Genomic DNA, 21,773 nt, shown 5'->3' with positions numbered 1-21,773 from the left:
GTGGGTGCCTGTAACCCCAGCTACTCAGGAGGCTGAGGCAGGAGAATCGCTTGAACCTGGGCGGGTGGAAGTTGCAGTGAGCTGAGATTGCACCACTGCACTCTAGCCTGGGTGACAGAGTGAAACTCTGTCTCAAAAAAAAAAAAAAAAAAAAAAGGAAAGAAAAAAATAAATAAAAGAAAATTTTCTTAATAAAATGTTGAAAAAATACAATGGACACCATTATGAAAATGAAATAGGCAAGTCACAGACTGGGAAAAATATTCACAAAACATATACTTGACAAAGGAGATCTGTATCTAGAAGACATAAAAATTCCCTACGCCTCAATAATATGAAGACAAATAAAATGGGCAAAAGATTTAAACAACTGACAAAGGAAGACAGGCAAACCACTAAAAACCGCTGAAAAAGTGCTCATCCCTGGCCATCAGGGAAATGCAAATTAAAATCACAATTTAAAACAAGGGTCCCCAACCCCTGGGCCATGGACTGGTACTGGTCCCTGGCCTGTTAGGAACAGGGCCGCACAGCAGGAGGTGAGAGGCAGGCAAGCATTACCGCCTGAGCGCCGCCTCCTGTCGGATCAGCAGCAGCATTAGATTCTCATAGGAGCGCCAACCCTATTGTGAACAGCAATTCCGAGGGATCTAAACTATGTGCTCCTTATGAGAATCTAATGCCTGATGATCTGAGGTGGAACAGTTTCATGCCAAAACCATGCCTGTACCCAACCTTAGTTCTGTGGAAAAATTGTCTTCCATGAAACCAGCCTCTGGTGCCAAAAAGGTTGGGGACTGCTGATTTAAAAGACTGTTGGCACCCAGGCCTGGTGGCTCAGGCCTGTAATCTCAGCACTTTTGGGGGCCAGGCCAAAGTGGAAGGACTGCTTGAGCTCAGGAGTTTGAGACTAGCCTGGGCAACATGGCGAAACCCTTTCTCTACCAAAATTCAGAAAAATTTAGCCAGGTTTGCTACTGCACACCTGTAGTCCCAGCTGAGGCAGGAGGATTGCTTGAGCCTGGGAGGTTGTGCCACTGCATGCCAGCCTAGGTGACAGAGTGAGATCTTGTCTCAAAAAAGAAAAAAAAAAAGAGAGACTTTTGGTAAAGATGTAGCACAAACATTGGTGGGGAGTGTAAAATGGCACAATCATTTTGGAAAAAGTTCCAGTAATTTTTTTATAAATCAAAAACATATGCCTACCCTAAGACCCAGCAATTCTTGTTCTCAGTATTTTTACCTAAGAGAAATAAAGGCATAAGTCCACAAAAAATTCAAACAAATATGTATATAACAGCTTTATTCATAACCCAAGCAGGAAACAGCCCAGGTATCCATCAATAAAATAATCAACCTGCAGTATATGGCATACAATGAATTATTATTCAATGATAAACAGGAATCATACAGGTATGAAATATTTATATTTGTATACTTTAAAGAAATTACGGTATTTTTAAGTAATAAGATATAAAGGTCAGGCCAGGGCAAAAAGGGCATTTATAATGGTATTACTCCCATAGTGCTTTATATATTAGGCCAAATCTTATACATATTGTATTTATGTTATTAATTAGTTTCAGTAAAACACATTATTTGTGACTATATTGTACCTGCTAAAAATAGTTAGCATGCCCATTCTTCAGAGGAATGGGTCTATTTTGGGGTAGTATTTTGACACTGCAACTTAATATGTTACACTAGCACAGCTCAGAACTCATAATAACCAGTGTTTTGTTTTATTAAACCCATTTATTAAAAAAAAATTTTTAAGTTAGATTAGTGAAAAGACTGAAACAATTAAGGGAAAGTCAGCGGGAAATTATTTTCAATATAAGGATTCTCTATCAGAGGGCTACCGGTAGGGAAATAGCACTCTATATCCCACACTCCGCACCCTCTCGAGTGTGGTATCATTTAGAAGGTTAGGCGAACATGAAAGGATGTGAACCACTGTTTTAGAACACTGCTTTGCAAATTATCTCTGGTAAATAACTTTTTTTCTTTGAATTTCCAATTCATTATGGGCCAATAATTTTGTTAAAAAATAGTAAAAATGAATTACTAGAAAAATAAAATAAATCTATATCAAATATAAGCCCCAACTTGTTAATATTAGATTTGACAGACATAAATTTGTTCTATCAAACTGCTATGCAGGTTTCTAAAAACTCAATTTCTGAACTTATCTCCTCACAGAAAATAAACAGCTCATGGGCCAGCACTGTCTTGTACTACACTCTGAATAGTTCCGTGTTAGAAAATGCTATAAACATCTTACAGGAGAATGAGCTGTTCACCACTTACATTTAGGGCTACTACTATAGCTGGAGCCTGAAAGGTACAGTCTCATTCTTAAGTAGAAGATGTATACACATTTTCCTTTTTTTTTTTTTTTTTTGTTTTTGAGACGGAGTCTCACTCTGTCACCCAGGCTGGAGTGCAGTGGTGCAATCTCGGCTCACTGCAAGCTCCGCCTCCCGGGTTCACGCCATTCTCCTGCCTCAGCCTCTCCAAGTAGCTGGGACTACAGGCGCCCGCCACCACGCCCGGCTAATTTTTTGTGTTTTTAGTAGAGACGGGGTTTCACTGCTCTCGATCTCCTGACCTCGTGATCCGCCCGCCTCGGCCTCCCAAAGTGCTGGGATTACAAGCGTGAGCCACCGCGCCCGGCCCACATTTTCCTTATTTATCATATTCAGCAAACCCTCTTATCCCTCTGCAACTGAGACAGGAAATATTAGTGAAAAATATAAAAATGATCACAAATTCTAAATTTTGCCTTACTATGTATAAAATTATTAAAAGAATTGAATGCATCAATAACTTTGGTAAAGACCAACTATCATGGGATGGTAAGGACTTACAGCTTAAGTCTTTTAAATCTTGACTTGAAACTGTCTATGAAAATGGATTTTTATGAAATGTTATCAGTGGTGAATATATAATGAATTTGGGGGCTAAAACTAAAAATAGAAGAATGAAACGTCATACATCAGAAATGAAACCCTGAGTAACTGAATGTCTGTGTTCATAGCTGCCAGTGCTACCTCTTTGGTTGGTGATTTATATATTTATAAATATATAAAAGACATTATTTTCTGATGGATTCAACATATTGTAGAGTAAGAAAGGCAAAGAGTTCTCCAAGTTAAAGCCTCAGGAAAATCTCATGCTTTAACTGAGGCTGAAAGGATCATGCATTTACTCAATAATATTTGAGTGCCCACTAAGTGCCAAGAAATAGGAATGAAATGGAGAGCAAGACACTGTTCCTGCCCAAGGAGCTCACAGTCTTATTATCCAAATTAACTATAGGCAATACAAAACTAGGACTTTTTCAACTTCCTAAAAGTTGTGTCTTCACTAGAGGAAAGAATAGAGTAGGATAGTTGATGGCTAACTAATTTGATAGCTACTTCAGCCATTTCGGCCACTAATCCAAATACTAAAGCAGGCATTATCAAATGCCCCTGGGTCCTCAGTTGCCACTGCTGCCTCTTTCAGCATATCACAACTCTTTATAAAATGTTGCTACCTTTTTCCTTAGTCTAATGTCAATATAGCCCAGGTATGATAGATAGGACCTGAGAATCCCAACCAAAGAGGGTAGCAGATTCCAAAGAGGAATCTGGCAGCTATGAAGATAGACATTCAGTTACTCAGGGTTTCATTTCTGATCTAAGATATTTCATTCTTCCATTATGAAATGCTTGCTAGATTAAAAATGGGCTCCTAGTCAACACAAAAAAAGTGTACAGAAAATAAACCTGACATTAAGCAACACATTGTTAAAACTAAGGACATATTTCTAAAAATGTGAGAAAAGGAAAATGAAAACACAATCCAAAACAAAATTTTTTAGATCTACTGAGACTTGGGTCAAAATCTTCATTAGCTTTACGACAGAATGATTAATGTAACTAAATCAATAACTGTTGATGTAACTCAGCACTACTACACTGCTCTAGGCACATAAGTTGTGTAAAAGACAATGAAATACGTATCCTTATGCCAGATTTCTTTTTACAAACATAGAATCTAAGTTATTCAGAGAATATGTCATTTTATTACTTTTTTTTTTTTTTTGGATACAGGGTCTTGCTCTGTCACCCAGGCTGGAGTACAGTGGCATGATCATGGCTCACTATGGCCTTGACCTCTTGGACTCAAGCAATCCTTCCATCTCAGCTTCCCAAGTAGCTGGGACTACAGGTGCACACCACCACACCTGGCTGCTTTTTTTTTTCTTTTCTTTTTTTTTTTTGTAGAGACGAGGTTTCACTATGTTGCCCAGGCTAGCAATTATGTCTTCATAAATGTTTCAATAGGGCCAAATATTATTAGCATACCAGAGAAAATGCAGTGTAATGACAAAAATGCTGGTCTTAGAATTACATGTGCCTAGGTTCAATCATTATTCTTTAATTTATTATTTGTATGACTTTGGGCAAGTTACTTAACCTTATCAACCCCAGGTTTCTCCTGGATAAGAAAAATTTCATCTTAGTACAGAATAAAATGACTTTTTAAAAAATGAAAAAATACCAAAACTGATCGTTTTTCAAAAGGGGAAAGAACTGACCTCATCTAATAGGGAAGAATATTTTTCTATTCCTATCAATTCTTAAAATTTCATTTGAAATGTAGCATGCTGCTGAACCAGAAAAAAATAAATAAACCGAGCATAATCTTTTGTATGCATCTTAGGATGTAAATTAGCCAGCTGTGAAAAAGGCTGTTAAAAAAACAAACAAACAAACAAACAACTTTAGCCGGGCACAGTGACTCACGCCTGTAATCCCAGGACTTTGGGAGGCCAAGGCGGGCAGATCACGAGGTCAGGAGTTTGAGACCTAAACATGGTAAAACTCTGTTTCTACTAAAAATACAAAAATTAACCGGGCGTGGTGGCATGCGCCTGTAATCCCAGCTACTCAGGAGGCTGAGGCAGGAGAACTGCTTGCACCTGGGAGGCGGAGGCTGCGGTGAGCCAAGATTGCACTACTGCCCTACAGCCTGGGCGACAGAGCGAGACTCCGCCTCAAAAAAAAAAAAAAAAATTAAATATGGTAAATGCAAATGCTCTCAAAATAGAATAAAGGTAAATTTTGGTTAGATTCAATTTCTCATAGCTCCTCAAAGTGAAAATGTACATGTGTACATAAGAGTTTTTAACTTATTAGTGTTCTCTCTTCTCTCTTTTTTTAAACTAGCAATATGAAAAATAAATAGCTTTACCCCAAAGTAAATGTAGACCTGTCTGAAAAAATGAGAGAAATTCAGGTGCTATTCTGCCAAAAATTAAAGTTATTTACCAAATGGTTATGACTATAAACAGATTAATGTCATCAGTTGAGTTTTTTGCTCAAGGCCACGACAAACATAACGAAGATTAGCAATGCCGTAATAAAACCACAAACAAAAAGCTGCCACTGGTTAATTTAGCTAGAAAATTGGAGACTGAAACCCAGCTCTGAGCTAAGATAACAGGAAATTTTAAAAAGAGAGAAAAAAAAAGACTAAAATTAGAATTAAGATCTGTCATTTCCTAACAATGTGGCTTTTGTTTTCTATTTCTACAGTTTTCATCTACAAAAACTAAAATTTTAAGAAGAAAAAAACTTCAGCTCTTACATTTTTTTTCAGCTAAGACATCCAAAGGTAACTTCAAAATTTCAGGTTTCGCAAAGCCCCTCAGACTGACTTATTTACAATACTGACTTGATTCTGAAATCTTGTTAAGTATAAATTCCACTTTAACAGTAACTTAAAAATTCTTCAAAAGTAAAACGCACCTGAGAATATCAGCAATGTTAAAATATGGTAATGTACACACCTTAGAGCTGAGCAAATATGGTGATAGTGTTTCCTACTAATCAGGTATCGAACTTCTGTCGTTAAGGCAAGGTGCTGTATGCATGTTTTTATGTTGTATGTTCTGCAGTTTTGTGATTGTACCTTCAAATGTAATTGTTGAGATTCTTAAAAGTATACCAGGGCCGGGTGCAGTGGGTCACACCTGTAATCCTAGCACTTTGGGAGGCCAAGGTGGGCAGATCGCTTGAGCCCAGGAGTTCGAGACCAACCTGAGCAACGTGGCAAAACCCCATCTCTACCAAAAGCCAATACAAAAGTTAGCTGGGCGTGGTGGTGCATGCCTATAGTCCCAGCTACTCGGGAGGGTGAAGTGGGAGGATCGCTTGAGCCCAGGAATTCAAGACTGCAGTGTACTACAATTGTGCCTCTGAATAGCCACTGCCTACCCAAGTCCAGCCTGGGTAACAGAGCTAGACCCTGTCTCAAAAAATAAAAAAATATATACACTGAAGCACTAATTACAGGGTTTTAACAGAGAATAGCTTCTTGTTTTTCTATATACTTGTAAAACTTATAAAACTTCATTAAAAGAATACATTAACATTCACAAAATTGAAATGCTCACATAATTCCTACACTATAGCTCTCCAAACTTTCATACCTACTCCTCAGAAACAAACATCACCAAAAACTTAAACACATGTAACTTCATTATTCTGAAACAACAAGCTCACCAGCTACAGCTGTGTAGACAGTGCACAAGGGCATTAAGCCAGAAGGGCAAGGGGAAGGGGGTTGAAATCCAGCTTGCCCTTCTCCAGTGAAGCCATGATGGCCCAGGGCACAAAGGGGTGCCTTTTTAGAATTTGCACAAAGTTCTTAGTAGTCCAGAAATATATGTTAGACACGAAGGGCAAAAGAAGCAGCAGCCATAATTCAAAAGCTTACAGCATTATAAGTTGCCTTAAATGTCAGCAATAGAAACATTCCCCTTCTTCTAACAGCTTTAAAATGGGAAAGCATGACTTTCATAAGGTTCCCAGGTTTGCAGGAGAACCTTCTTTCGTTTCCTTCCATTTCAGTAAAGGTAATATCAAAATTTATGAGAATCTGGAATCTAGAAACATGTCACTGAGAAGAAAAGAATTTGGGCTCATGATGGAAAGACTTAGTGAGGACACAGAAGAGACCACCGAAGATCAAAGACAAGAAGTTGAGGTAATCACCGTACCAATCACTGATATTTAATCAAATATCTACAGTATTCTAGGACACACTCAAAAGAAAATCCTTTAATTGTAATTTAACCTTTTTAAAAATTGGCCAGGCATGGTGGCTCATGCCTGCAATCCTAGCACTTTGAGATACCCAAGTGGGAGGATCACTTGAGCTCAGGAGTTCCCAGACATCTTCAAAGATAAAAGCTAAGAAATAGTAAAATGTACCTTTTACTCTACTTCAACAAATTATAAACATTTGCTAATCTTGTTTTGTCTATCTCTCCCCAACTTTTCTGGGGAGGAGTGGGGAGGAAGGAGCTGGAGTACATTTCATTTAACCTGTAAATACTTCAATATATATCTTTATAGATAACAGCTTTATGTTACCATAATGTCATAAACATCTCTAAGAAAATTAACAATTCCTTAATATTGTTTAATACCATGTACATGTTCAAATTTCCCCCACTTGTCTCAAAAGTACCTTTTTTCAATTGTTTTATGCACATCAGAATCCAAACCAAGTTCACACACTGCATTTGGCTGATATGGCTCTTTTTATCTGTAACAGCTTTCCCTCTCTTCCCATCCCTCCTCCTCCACCCCATCCCAATTATTTGTTGAAGAATCTAGTTATTCAATAAAACTTCCCATATTCTGGATTTGGCTGATTGCTTCTTGTGGTATAAAGCAGTATATTATAAAGTTTAATCTGGCTACGGAGTATAGAGAAGAGAGGAAAAACAGTTAAGGTCTATAACCAGCTGGGCGCAGTGGCTCACACCTGCAATCCTAGCACTTTGGGAGGCTGAGGAGGGCGGATCACGAGGTCAGGAGATTGAGACCATCCTGGCTAACATGGTGAAACCCCGTCTCTACCAAAAATACAAAAAAAAATTAGCCAGGCATGGTGGCGGGCGCCTGTAGTCCCAGCTACTAGGGAGGCTGAGGCAGGATAATGGCATGAACCTGGGAGGCAGAGCTTGCAGTGAGCCGAGATGGCACCACTGCACTCCAGCCTGGGCCACACAGCAAAAAAAAGGTCTGTAACCAAAATGTTTTGGACAAGTGATACTGAAAAGCTTTTTTTAAAGAAAAAAAATCTAAGGCCAGGCATGGTGGCTCACGCCTGTAATCTCAGCACTTTGGGAGGCTGAGGTGGGCTGTTTGAACACAGGAGTTCAAGACCAGCCTGGGCAACATGGTAAAACCTCGTCTCTACAAAAAAAAAAAATTAGCTAGTCATGGTGGTGTGCACCTGTGTTCCCAGCTACTCAAGAGGCTGAGGTGGAGGATTGTTTAAGCTCAGAAACTTGAGGCTGCAGTGAGCCGTGATCACACCACTGTATCCAGCCTGGTGGACAGAATGAGACCCTGTCTCAAAAAAAAAAAAAAAAAAACAAACTATAAAGAGGATGCTTTCAGACAAGCTAGGAAGGTACTAAATCAACATATTTTAGCTATCAGAATGCCAAGGTAAAACATGGATAGTATTCAATAATTATATAATATAGAAGATATATTTAAGAGAAAGGTAATAGTCCGTCCTGGCCAACATAGCGAAACCCCGTCTCCATTAAAAATACAAAAATTAACTGGGTGTGGTGGCACGTGCCTGTAGTCCCAGCTACTGGGGAGGCTGAGGCAGGAGAATCGCTTGAACCCAGAAGGCGGAGGTTGCAATGAGTGGAGACTGCACCGTTGCACTCCAGCCTGGGTGACAGAGTGAGATTCTGTCTCAAAAAATAATAATAACAATAATAATACTAATAGTCACCTATGATTAGCAATACAATATAATTCACTTATTTTGGTGTGTGGCTAAAAATGGTAATTTTGTTTTTTGTTGGGTTTTGTTTGTCAGGGTAGAGGTATTTTTTATTTTTTATTTAATTTATTTGAGACAGAGTCTCGCTCTGTCACCCAGGCTGGAGTGCAACTTCCGCCTCCCAGGTTCTCATGCCTCAGCCACCTGAGTAGCTAAGATTATAAGCATGCACCACCACACCTGGCTAAGTTTTCATATTTTTAGTAGAGACGGGGTTTCACCATGTTGGCCAGGCTGGTCTCGAACTCCTGACCTCAAGTGATCCGCCTGCCTCCACCTCCCAAAGTGCTGAGATTACAGGCATGAGCCACCACGCCCAGCCTAGAGGCATTTTTTTGAAAAGCTCTCTAGATCATTTCATTATGCAGCCAGATGAAGTAGCACTGCTGTAGTACATACATTAATATGCCTTTATCAGAGTATGTTTTTGTCTCTTGTTTTTAAGTCTACAAGATCTTCAACTCAATGTATATTTATGGTATACAAGTTATATGGGATATCATATATTATACTAGGTGTAAATGATTTTGTATCCTTGTCCTCAAGAACCCTACAGCATAGTTGAGAAAGATAATATGTAAATAAAAAACAAAATAGAGTGATATGGGTATTATAGCAATATAGGGACAAAAAGAGCCTGGTTTATTATATCTGGATATGGGGTTCAATCAGAAAAGGTTTCAGAGAGGAAACCTGACTCCTTAAAGAAAGGACTTATCTAAATTACTTTTGTGTCTCTAACATCTCTCACAAAAACTTGGTTAACAGCCAGTCTCACAGTTGTTACACTTAGACCTCAACTCTCCACTTCAGAAACCTACTCCAAGGCTACACGCTAGATCACATTACATGAGAAATGCTCTACCTCTGAAATTGCTCACTCCAACAACATTCAACCATCTGACCACAGTCTTTAATCTTTCTACACCTTTCACCACACTTTACCTTATCAAGTCCTCCAGTCTCTTAAGTGTCTCTATTTTATCTCAGTTGATCATTTTCCTTTGCCGTATTTTTGCATATTTCTATTGTTGGACTTATATAGCATTATAATTTGTATACAAATGTGTTTGCTTTCTCTATTAGATCATAACTTTCCTTAGAACAGATAACGGATTCTTTTTCTCTGTCTTTAACACCCAACATCTTTAACAGCCAGCCAGTGCCTTATCCTTAATAATTGTGCAGAGTAATAAACATTTGGTGAAGGAATAAGTAAAGTGCTCTAGTCATTTTCACCACTATACCATGAGATCTGCAAAGGTAGAAACTATATGTTATCTGTATATTTCCTACAATTAATACCAGACTGCCTCATACATACCAGTGTCTCACAGAGTATCTGTTGAATTATAAAAGGTTGAAATGTATTAGGGACTGCAGGCAGGGTGTATGGTTCACACCTGTAATCCCCGAGCTTTAGGAGGCCAAGGCAGGAGGATCATTTGAGGTCAGGAGTTTGAGACCAGCCTGGCCAACATGGTGAAACCCCATCTCTCCTAAAAACACAAAATTGAGGCGGGTGTGGCTGCAGATGCCTGTAATCCCAGCTACTTGGGAGGCTGAGGCTGGAGAATCACTTGGACCTGGGAGGTGGAGGTTGCAGTGAGCCGAGACAGCGCCACTGCACTCCAGCCTGGGCGACAGCGTGAGACTTTGTCTCAAAAAAAAGAAAAAAAAAAGTATTAGGTGCCGCAAATGACATATAAAAATATGTTTTACAGCCACATGGTTATAAAGCACATGTAAAAAATGTTCATCATAGCAGAGGCAAAATGATGCAAGAAAGAGCACTAGATAAAAGTCAGGAGGCCTGAACTTCAGTCTTGGCTTTGCCACTATGTGATCTACAAATAACCATCTCTATAAGCCTTAGTTTCCTCATTTATTTTGTTATTTTTTTAGTCTAATCTATTGGGGTTTTAAGTCTCCTCACTTATTAAAATGTGGTTTGATCAGAATGAGATTCTAGATCATTAGCTCTAACGTGGTGCTTTTCAAAAAAAATTACTATAAAAGTGATACACTATAAATATTTAAAAATTATATATGCCCTTAATTGTTTTGGTAAAAGAAAATTCCACTCTATTTTTTTTTCTTTTTTTGAGACAGAGTGTCACTCTGTCACCCAGGCTGGAGTGCAGTGGCGTGATCTCAGCTCACTGCAACCTCCGCCTCCTGGATTCAAGCGATTCTCCTGTCAAGGCCTCCCGAGTAGCTGGGATTACAGGCGCACGCTGTCACGCCTGGCTAATTTTTTGTATTTTTAGTAGAGACAGGGTTTCACCATGCTCCCCAGGCTGGTCTTGGACTCCTGAGCTCAGGCAATCCACCTGCCTCGGCCTCCCAAAGTGCTAGGATTACAGGCGTGAGCCACCGTGCCCGGCTCCACTTTATTTTTGTAACTCACTTTCCAGAGGCATCCACTCTCAACAGTTTCTTTTGTATCTTTAAGGTCACTGATCCATAAGCTAATACACTGCTAAGATTCTTGATTTTACCAACTGGACAGTCCTATAAATTCAAATGGAGACTTGCCAAAATGAAAGAAAAATTACTTCGATAGCAGAAAGAAAACTACTCAGAAAGCCAACAGCAGAAAAAATTAAAATATACTGAAATAAGTACTTAAAACTTCATGTAGGGCTGGGTGCTGTGGCTCACGCCTGTAATCCCAGCACTTTGGGAGGCCAAGGTGGGTGTATCACCTGAGGTCAGGAGTTTGAGACCAGGTTGACCAACATGGTGAAACCCCATCTCTACTAAATACAAAAAATTAGCCAGGTGTGGTGGCGCATGCCTGTAATCTCAGCTACTTGGGAGGCTGAGGCAAAAGAATCACTGGAACCCGGGAGACAGAGGTTGCAGTGAGTGGAGATTGCGACCTTGCACCCCAGCCTGGGCAACAAGTGTGAAACTCCATCTCAAAAAAAAAAAAAAAAACACAACAAAAAACAACTTCATGTGTCACCTCCTGTTTGTGTGATGTAATGTGAGTAAAAGACATATGACAAGAAACTTCAGGTGAGAAGTTTCTCTACAGGAAGAAACGTGGGAGGCATGGGGGAAAGGAGAATCATACTAATGTCACAACCACAGAAGGATGTACAAAGGGTGAAAAAATTCAGAGAACTGTAAATACTAAAATAGCAAACTAATTGTGAAATGCACTATGAGCTTAAGGAGAGTCAACTGTAGAAAGGATGCAGTTGTTATCTATATTAAAGCCAGCCTAGAGGGAAATGTATATTAACATTAGGCCCTTTTCTTCACAACAGCACCCTTTGAAGATCTACATCTAAATCTAACAAGGGCTTTAACATACTGAGAAGCCAAGGGTGAAATAATCATATTTCTAAGTGGTTTCTTCTAATGGTGGGGAAAATTTATCACATGATGACAGTCGTCATAAGAATTTTTTTTAATATAGAAAGAAAAAAAAGAGAAAAGGTAGGTCACTGAGAAAGTAGAAAGTTCCACGAGAATAGGGCAAAGTGCTCTCTAATGGCCGGACTATTAATTTCCCTTTCATCTGGGTACCGGAGAATATTTAAACATTAAGTAAGGAATGTGTTATATAGAGAATCAAGCTTTTAACATCTGTAACCACGTAAACAAACATAGATTTCACTTAGATATGTCCCCATTTTTACCCCTGTAGTCCCCATTTTTACCCCTATAGTGTAAAAGGATACCAGTCTAGACTGTAAAGAATGCTTAAGGGTAACGTAAGAACCGCAGACTGGACAAGGATCCTGTTCTGCTGGTCTAACACATTACTGAAATAAGTCCACTTTTCCAAAGAATAAAAATACAATTCCATCACATGTAAGTCACAAGTCTAACAAACTAAACTATAAATTACCAAATGATAATTACAATATTAAAAAATTAACACTGGTATAGTCTTTACCTGGAATGTTTACAACCTAAATACAGCATGATGGGTAAAAACTAAAACGATAATTTGGAATTAATTTGGAGGAACAGGAAATGATAAATTTTTATTCCATACTGTAATTTTAATACAGTGTATGACATACTGTAAAATTTGTCAAAAAGCTGAAAACAGTAAAGTCTGAGAACCAAGCTATATCTCCATAAAAGAAAAAATGATTAGTCAAGGATGAGTGAATTCTAGGACTGTAAACTTTACCAAATCTACCTTGTCTCCAGATATTAAAAACACAAACAGAATTAGGGAACTAAAATCATTCTGGTTTCCTGAACCCTTTAGGTTAAAAGGAACAATATTTTCTGACACCGGAAAATGGTGAGTAAGCCTTGCTTTCACAAGTCGGTGGGTGAGGCTATGGTTTTCAAACTTGGGTGGCATATTATTTTAAGAGTCTTTAAGGGAAATTTTTATCACTAAAAGATTATATTAGTTACAACACAGCATAAAACTAAATATATAAAGCAGTACAGGTCTCAAACTTTTAAATTTCAGAGTCCAAAAAATGTTATGATCTCCCCATTTTCTCTCTTCTCTCTCTTCCATCACCTCTTCCCAGTACATCAAATAAAACCAAGCCAGCTGACACACACAAACTGGTTTAGGAAGCTAAAGGTCTGCAGCAGTCAACATGAGCCAGGAGTGGCTTGTGTGCTACCTGCTAACTCTAAAGACTCATCAGACTTTCCATTTAAAGCTCAGAGAGAAGAAATTACATGGGAATCGGGCCCTAAAAGCCTTTTCAGAAGTCTTCCATATAGATTTCAAAAAAGAATTTTGCAATACACATCCGAAGTCTTGGAGGAAAGCTACTAAGATATGACCAATAACTACTCCATGTAACCGGCCTTAAAGCAGACTGAAATAGCCAATGATGGCTACAGAACACATACCCAACTCACTAAATTTTAAAATTTAGGATTCTCTGTGCTGAAAACGATTACATTCTTTGACATACACCTTTAACCAAAATACCCATTTCATTTCTAAGAAGACAAAAATGAGGAAGTTAAAATATACATTTGCCTTCCTTCTTGTCATACACCTTCCCACATACCAAATTATTACTGCAAAGAGCCACTATGCTATTATTCCAAAGAGTTTCTAAGCATCTCACAGAGATGCCTTGGTTCCTGATGACTATTATAATCATAATTATATGATTATGATCTTCCAGATCCATAGATAGGCATCTTGGATAAAGAGGCCAGTAATGAAAGTATGCTGCGGTCTGTGTTTCTACTTACCCTCGATGACATCCTGGGGGTGAGAAGTCCGGTCACTGGGTGGATCCAGTGCAACAGTTGCCAGCGAAGTGGTGGCCCCAGACATCTCACTCATAGGCTCACTCCGGCTTGTTTCAGGCACACTTTCCCGGGAGCTAAATCTTACTCGGGAACTAGATCGAGAGCTGAGGTCCGGACTGGTGTCTGACAAACCTGGAATGTCATCGATCTTTGTCGGTGTCACCATGAACCGAACTGAAGCCATCTTGGTGGTGGTTTCTGGAGGATGCATTTTGTTCTTTTTAAGAACAAAAAAAGTGGGGGGAACCTCGCAAAATCTTCCTCTTACGCTAGCTACTTTTGACTGCAATACAAAAGATAACTTGAAAAATAACACATTTCAATAACCTTGATTCACACCACACAAAAAGCCCCAACTAAGAATCCTTCTACTCAGAATTCAAGCCGACTGTCCTAGAAAGTGCATCACCAATAGGTGACTATATTTTTTAAGAGAGGAAAAAAAACAAAAAAAAAAGACAAAACAATGCCAATCTTGTGTAACTTTTTTCCTTCAGAATGAAGAGCTACCTAGCTATCCCCTCTGGTCCAGGGCTGAAGGCTCAGTGCCATGGTCTCAGGGCAGCAGATGAAGCCTCCCTCCCCTCAGCCCCCAGGTTCCTGTCGAGGTAGTCCTTTATCTGGTGAGTGTCCCACGGTTCTAGTTGGGCGAAGTGCGTGCAGGCAAACCTTTATCAGGCGACTATAGCGTGGATCAGATTGCAAAATGGTGTACACCCGGCCACCTGTTGTGTATCAGGTGAATACCCCACAGGTCTGGCTGGGGGGAGGTGTATGCAAAGCCACCCGGTGTTTTTGATGTCGACAATCCACTTGGGTCTGGTGGGAAAGGTGCGCATGCATAACGGGAAAAATAACCCACACTACTGAGAGAAGGGTGAGCAAAGGAGGATGCAGGGGCAGAGCGGATTCCTATCTCCGAGAGGTCGGTGGGGGTGGTGCGTCCGCTCTTCTCCTAGCAGAAAGGTCCTCGGGGTCTGGGAGGAGGTTAGCGGATCAAGACACCTCGGACTGCAGCTCAGAGTCGTGGCAAGTCGTGGCCAGTCCACTGAACCACGGTCCGCTCGCTAGGTTTCTCCAGCGTGTGACAGGACGAGCCACCCCCTTTGCCAGAGGCGCGTTCTCCCCTATCCCCGCCCTGGCGCAGGTCACCCCCTCGTCGTTCTTCCTCCGGGTCCCAGCAGAGGAGGAGACGGCCACGCAGGCTTGCCTGACTGGGCAGCGGGGTGAGGGAGAAGAAGGTCGCAGGTGCGGTATCCCGGCGCCAGCTAATGCGGGTGGGCGCGCAGCTGTTGTTTACTAGCCTGTAACTGTTTCAGAGCCGCGGCGCGCGCAAGATTCTCGCTGCCCGGGCTGGCGCCCCCTCCCCGGCCCGACGCCAGAGCAGCAGTTACGTGACCTGGCCTCCCCCAGCCCCGGGCTGCGCCCGCGCCGCCGCAGCCCTTCCCTTCCCTCCCCGCTTGTTCTTCATTCGAGGTAAACCTTGCGAAGAGAAGCCCGGGGGGTGCCGTGAGAGGGCGGAACCGTCCCGCGGGCGCCCGAAAGCACCGCCCAGCCTCCGCAGCTCGCGGTGACAGAGTGCAGCGCGCCTGCGCTCGCCGCAGACGCGGCAGGCGGGGCGGGGCCGAATAGGAGTGGCCAAGGAGCACGACGGGAGCTGTAGTCCAGGGCACGGCGTGACCCGCGTGAAGACGGGAATAATCCTTTTCCTTGGTCTGGCTGTGCTGCACACTCACTCTGGAAGCATCTTAGAGGGCGGGCGCTGCTCCTCACCCTCAGAACTCGGGGAGCCATTTCTCTTTCATGAGTGTCTCTGAAAACACCATTCATGATTTCTTTATAAACCAGAAACACCGCTCCTATACCTGGGAATAACCCTCATTGTAATTTTTATGTAGAGGTCTACATACAAATAAAGCATTTTTATGTAAAAAAAAAAAAATATATTAAAACTACAAAGTAGGCCTGGCGCGGTGGTTCACGACTGTAATCCTAGCACTTTGGGAGGCTGAGGTGGGCTATCACCTGAGGTCAGGAGTTCCAGACCAGCCTGGCCAACATGGCGAAACCCCTTCTCTACCAAAAACACAAAAATTAGCCCGGCGTGGTGGCGTGTGCCTGTAATCCCAGCTATTCCTTAGGCTGAGGCAGGAGAATCGCTTGAACTCGGGAGGCGGAGGTTGCGGTGAGCCATTGCACTCCAGCCTGAGGGCACAAGAGCAAAACTCAGTCTCAAAGGAATAAATAAATAAAAATAAAACTATAAAGTACCTTAAACACACTTCTCCGACTTTAATTTTTTTTGTTGTTCTTGTCCTTTTAATAAATGCTCTGTCCACTTTCTAGTCAGACTGAAAGTTCCACTAAATAATACGTTTTTTATACCTGGAGAAGATGTTGAGGTATTTTCTCAAATCCATTCCATGTTTTCACCACTACATTTATTGTCGCTAGAATATTTTTTCTTAGTGTTTATTTAATGTATAAATGGAGGTGTTCAATAAATTTTGACTCATCAATGCTTTGTTTGAAAAGCTATTTCCTAGCAAAGAGTTGGAACCAACCCAAATGTCCAACAACGATAGACTGGATTAAGAAAATGTGGCACATATACACCATGGAATACTATGCAGCCATAAAAAATGATGAGTTCATGTCCTTTGTAGGGACATGGATGAAACTGGAAAACATCATTCTCAGTAAACTATCGCAAGGACAAAAAACCAAACACCGCATGTTCTCACTCATAGGTGGGAATTGAACAATGAGAACTCATGGACACAGGAAGGGGAACATCACACTCCGGGGACTGTTGTGGGGTGGGGGGAGGGGGGAGGGACAGCATTAGGAGATATACCTAATGCTAAATGACGAGTTAATGGGTGCAGCAAAACAACATGGCACATGGATACATATGTAACAAACCTGCACATTGTGCACATGTACCCTAAAACCTAAAGTATAATAAAAAAAAGAAAAAAAAAAAGAAAAGCTATTTCCTATAGCTGTGATCAAGACCTCTAAATTTAACAATCACCAGGGCCCAGAAACTGGCCCCTGGTTTTGCCTGGGGTCTTGGCTCCTCACAAGTGGCTATGTTTAAGCAGCATTCCTAGCAATGGGAACTGTATTCCAGGAAATTCTCTTTTATCAAATAACACACAAAGTCCAAATCCTTTCAACGATTAAAGGATCAAAAAGTTAAAAAGATCCTGGTAACAAAATGAGAAATCCAAATGTAAAGTGTAAACCTCCTGAAGTTTGACTCTTTATAAAGTCTGGGTTTCTTGATTCAGGCCCACAGCTTTCACCCATCCTCTGCAGGATCAATTTTTTCCTCAGGCAGGCCTCCCGTTCATTCAAACTGCAGACTTTCCTTTATAAAGAAACACAGAATTTTTATGAAACCCAATTTCCTACTAGTGTATCTGCATTTACTCATATATACCACCTAATTCCAATATACTATCCCTGTTAAGACTTTTCTTGTTTCTGAGCACTAATCAAGCCCTATAAATGTACGACTCAGACGTTAATACCCCAGGGATCTCTTTTTCATTTTCTCAGGGAGACACAGCCTCTGGTGCAAAATGAAGGCTCATTCCTCAGGGGATCTCTTATGGAAAAAGTCCTTGGTATATGGTATATTCATGCCAGTTTGGTATGAATGAAATGGTATATTCATGCCAGTTTGCTTTTTCTCCTCTATATTCATTAGGAATATTTCCAGGTTAAAGCGTTTCAGTCTACACAGGTGGTAGCATGGAGCAATGCTAATTCTTTTTTTTTTTCTTTTTTGTAAGATAAAGGCAGAACTGCAGCCAACATTAAAAAACTGGTAGCAAAATTCACTTATTGACTTTGGTGCTTAAGAAACATGTCTCCAATCATTATCCCCTTAACTGGATACGATAACTTTTAAAAATCTTTCAGATCCAATGTTATATCCAATCCTGTAAGTGAACAAGCTAAGAAATAAAATTGCTTGACAGGAAACAAGTATCCCATTTCACAATTTCTCTAAGTTAACTCTTTAAAATCCTTCATATCCAATGTTAAGAACCCTGCAAGTAAGTGAACAGGAGAAATAAAATTCCTTGACAGGAAACAAGTATCTCATTTCACCATTCCTATACGTTTCAGTAATGTATTTGAAAATCATCTGTCTTCTATTATGACCCCAGTTGAGAGATTTTTTTCTTTTCTTTTCAGCACCCCCCAACTATCCTGAACTTTTCTGCTGGGATGGTCAAATAGCAAGATCCAAGAAAAGCAAAGTCTGGCCGGGCACCGTGGCTCACGCCTGTAATCCCAACACTTTGGGAGGCCAAGGCAGGATGACAGCTTGAGTCCCGGAGTGCAACACCAGCTTGGGCAACATAGTGAGACCTCGTTTCTATAAAAAATTTAAAAATGGAGTGGACCGCTTGAGACGGGGAGGTAGAGGCTGCAATGAGTTGTGATCACATCACTGCACTCCTGCCTGGACCACAGGAGCGAGACCTGACTCAAAAAAAAAAAAAAAAAAAAGTATTTCCAGGGCATGTCTTCATAAATCACATCTGTGCTAATTTAAGTTATATCTGCTTCTGGAATCTATAATTTTTAATATCATAGAAAATAAAAATTGCAGAATTAAAATACAGACTCCACAAAGCAATTTTAAAATCTGCAGCACTAGGCCAGCCAAGGTGGCTCATGCCTGTAATCCCAGCACATTGGGAGACCGAGGCGGGTGGATTACTTGAGGTCAGGAGTTTGAGATCAGCCTGACCAACAAGGTGAAACCCTGTTTCTACTAAAAATACAAAAATTAGCCAGGCGTGGTGGTGTGCACCTGTAGTCCCAGCTACTTGGGAGGGTGAGGTAGGAGAATAGCTTGAACCCAGGAGGCGGAGGTTGCAGTGAGCCAAGATCCCGCCACTGCACTCCAGCCTGGGGTACAACAGCAAAACTCCATCTCAAAAAAAAAAAAAAAGAAAGAAAGAAAGACCCAGGCCAGGTGTGGTGACTCACGCCTGTAATCCCAGCACTTTGAGGCCGAGGGGGGTGGATCACTTGAGGTGAGGAGTTTGAGACCAGCTTGGCCGACATGGTGAAACCCTGTCACTACTAAAAAAAAAATACAAAAATTAGCTGGGTGTGGTGGTGTGCACCTGTAATCCCAGTTACTTGGGAAGCTGAGGCAGGAGAATTGCTTGAACCTGGGAGACGGAGGTTGTAGTCAGCCAAAGCTGCACCCTTGCACTCCAGCCTGGACAACAGATTGAGACTCTGTCTCAAAAAAAAAAAAAAAAAGAAAGGCCCACCACTAAATCAATTTAAGTTCAAAGATAAGTTAATCAAGGAAAAAAAAGTTAATCAAGAGAAAAATCAGACTAAACAGGTTAAGTAACTTTCTCAAAGCTATACAAAAAGCAAATACTGGTCTTCTGACTTTCAATTCACTGCCTTCTCTCTATAATATGCCTACTACTTTTTCAAGTACTCTTCCATTTTTAATGAAAATGTTATTTTAAGGGACAAGAAATTACGTAAGTGACAACAGGGGTATTTTTCAGTGAATGCTGACAGCTGTGAAAGTCTTAATCTTTCTTCCCCAATACCCTCCTATCATTAACAGCACATGACCACTCTTGCAACAGCAGGACTGAAGTTTTTCTTCCAAGTGGTATTGTTGCAACTCTCTGGGGTACTCTCCTTTATCATCTCCCTCCCTTTAAAAAAATACTGCCAATCCTTTCCTCCAACAACTCACCAAATAAGAGTTTTTCAAATCATTTTATCTTTAATAATCTTGTAGTACTTTAAAATATGACAAAAAAAAGTCAAATGTGTTCCCTTTGTGGGTAATGCCACCATGATTGCCTCACACAAGCATGATCAATCACCACGAGAGACTGGATGCCAAAGAGTATGGCTGGCAAAAAGGCATCAGGGCTCACAGACTGAAGAGTTTGGTTATGGAGTGTCCGAGGGGTAACAGGCGGCAGAAGAGACATCAGTTTAAGGGACCTTCAGAGGACAGGGCGCGGTTGCTGGGTCATGAGCACCTTGAAGCGTTTTTTGATGGTGATTCGGTGTCGAGAGTATTTGTCATCTGGGGAGAACCGAGCAGGATGGGCTGAGCAGGTCTGTTGTCCCATCGGGTCAAATTTCTGCTCCAGGAACACAGAATGTATGTCAGTACAGACGTGATGAAATGGGATGGGGCCAGCGCGAAATAGGGCAAACATGAAAATACAAGACGCAATGGTCAGCTCAAAAAATTGTACAAATAAATAGAGAAATATAAAATTTAAAAAGGCCGAGCACAGTGACTCACGCCTGTAATCCCGGCATTTTGGGAGCTCGAGGCGGGAGGATGGCTTGAGGTCAGAAGTTTGAGACCAGCCTGGGCAATATGGCGAAACCTCGTCTCTACAACAAACAAACAAACAAAACCAACCAACCAAACAAAAAACCCCCAAACCAAAAATTAGCCAGGTGTGGTGGCGCACGCCTGTAATCTCAGCTACTCGGGAGGCTGAGACAGGAGGATTGTTTGAGCCCAGGAGGCGGCGGCTGCAGTGAGCCGAGACCGCGCCACTGCACTACAGCCTAGGCAACAAAGCGAGTCCTTGTCATTTAAAAAAAAAAAAAAAAAAAAAGGAAAAGTGAGTGCAATGGCGCTATCCTGGCTCACTGCAACCTCTGCCTCCCGCGTTTAAGCGATTCTCCTGTCTCGGCCTCCCGAGTAGCTGGGATAACAGGCGCACATCGCCATGCCTGGCTAATTTTTTGTATTTTAGTAGAAACGGAGTTTCACCGTGTTGCCCAGAATGGTCTCGAACTCCTGAGCTAAGGCAATCCACCCGCCTTGGCCTCCCGAAGTGCTAGGATTACAGGCGTGAGCCACTGCGCCCGGCCAAAACTTTTTTTTTTTTTTAATTAAAAAATTAGTCGCGCGCTCCCGGTTCTTCCCCACCTCGGTTCTGGACTTTCTGGTTTCCCGCACCCAGCTAGGTAACTCCGTGTATGGCCTCACCCACTCCTCCCATCTACATTTCTCGCCATGCCTATTTACACCCTGTTTTCTCTCCTCACCTTCAGCGTATAGACTCGATCTCCCTGCTCGTTGAGGTAATACTGGAGAAACATGATCGCTCATAAGCCAGCGGTCCCAATTCGGTCCACCGCTCCGTCTGCAGTGGTCCGCCCGACCGTGTCACGTGTTCGTCAATTTCCTTCCTGCATAACCGGAAGTCTCTCTCCGAGCTCTCCGGAAAATGTAATCAATTTTTGCCTTATTTTCAGCTAGCCAGAAGGGGGCGCACGAGAGCAGGGCTTGGCTTGGGGCCCCACTTGCAACTTTGCAGGCTAAAACACGTGGAGTGTGCCTACTGTGTGCTAGGTACACGGCATTAGAGGGGGGTAGGGATGGATGTGGATAGAATATTGACGTATAGAAGCCTGTCTTTGTCTCAAGATACACACCCATTTCAGGAGCAGTGAGTTTTCAGTGCCTGAAGAAACAAGGGCTCCAGGATTTAGAGCCCCTTTACCCTAAGGAAGAAAGAAGAGGTTTTCTTCCCTCCCCTCTTTTACATCCAGTTCCCCTGCTCCATTTCAAAGCGTTGGCGGTAAAGAATGCATGTTGA

The 21,773-nt window shown here is 41.4% G+C and overlaps 2 protein-coding genes and 1 long non-coding RNA gene across 6 annotated transcripts in view; 1 reads left to right on the top strand and 2 right to left on the bottom strand.

Annotated features, from left to right (window-relative positions):
• SLC12A6 (solute carrier family 12 member 6) overlaps positions 1–15,713 on the bottom strand; it is a 109,472-nt gene extending 93,759 nt beyond the window's left edge. For 2 of the 4 annotated variants that reach the window (XM_058427732.1, XM_032175188.2), the window contains exon 1: positions 14,074–15,595. In XM_058427732.1, coding sequence (XP_058283715.1) covers positions 14,074–14,344 — 271 coding nt within the window. In that variant the 5' untranslated portion in view covers positions 14,345–15,595. Of the gene's footprint in view, positions 1–14,073; positions 15,596–15,615 lie in introns of those variants that run through there. The other 2 variants (XM_058427733.1, XM_032175187.2) reach the window with 2 other exon arrangements.
• Positions 5,606–18,692, top strand: LOC131381200 (uncharacterized). The gene is made up of 4 exons (XR_009209764.1): positions 5,606–5,667; positions 6,906–7,041; positions 14,631–14,756; positions 18,346–18,692. It is a non-coding gene; the product is annotated as an uncharacterized LOC131381200 (long non-coding RNA).
• A 1,203-nt stretch (positions 18,693–19,895) lies between these two features.
• Positions 19,896–21,351, bottom strand: NOP10 (NOP10 ribonucleoprotein). The gene is made up of 2 exons (XM_032175186.2): positions 21,220–21,351; positions 19,896–20,291 (listed from the first exon to the last, which is right to left on the bottom strand). Exons 1-2 carry the CDS (start codon positions 21,271–21,273, stop codon positions 20,151–20,153), a joined length of 195 nt encoding a protein of 64 aa, XP_032031077.1. The 5' UTR covers positions 21,274–21,351; the 3' UTR covers positions 19,896–20,150.
• Positions 21,352–21,773: the final 422 nt, after the last annotated feature.

Source organism: Hylobates moloch, unplaced genomic scaffold (assembly GCF_009828535.3).
Source record: "Hylobates moloch isolate HMO894 unplaced genomic scaffold, HMol_V3 SCAFFOLD_14, whole genome shotgun sequence".
Classification (NCBI taxonomy): domain Eukaryota; kingdom Metazoa; phylum Chordata; class Mammalia; order Primates; family Hylobatidae; genus Hylobates; species Hylobates moloch.
This window is presented reverse-complemented; position numbering and strand designations above follow the sequence as displayed.

Excerpts from the sequence above, each read along its gene's own strand:
- NOP10 (XM_032175186.2), bottom strand. The coding sequence starts at position 21,273 with ATGTTTCTCCAGTATTACCTCAACGAGCAGGGAGATCGAGTCTATACG. Across the intron at positions 20,292-21,219 it reads ATCGAGTCTATACGCTGAAG|AAATTTGACCCGATGGGACA; the intron begins GTGAGGAGAGAA and ends TTCCTGGAGCAG.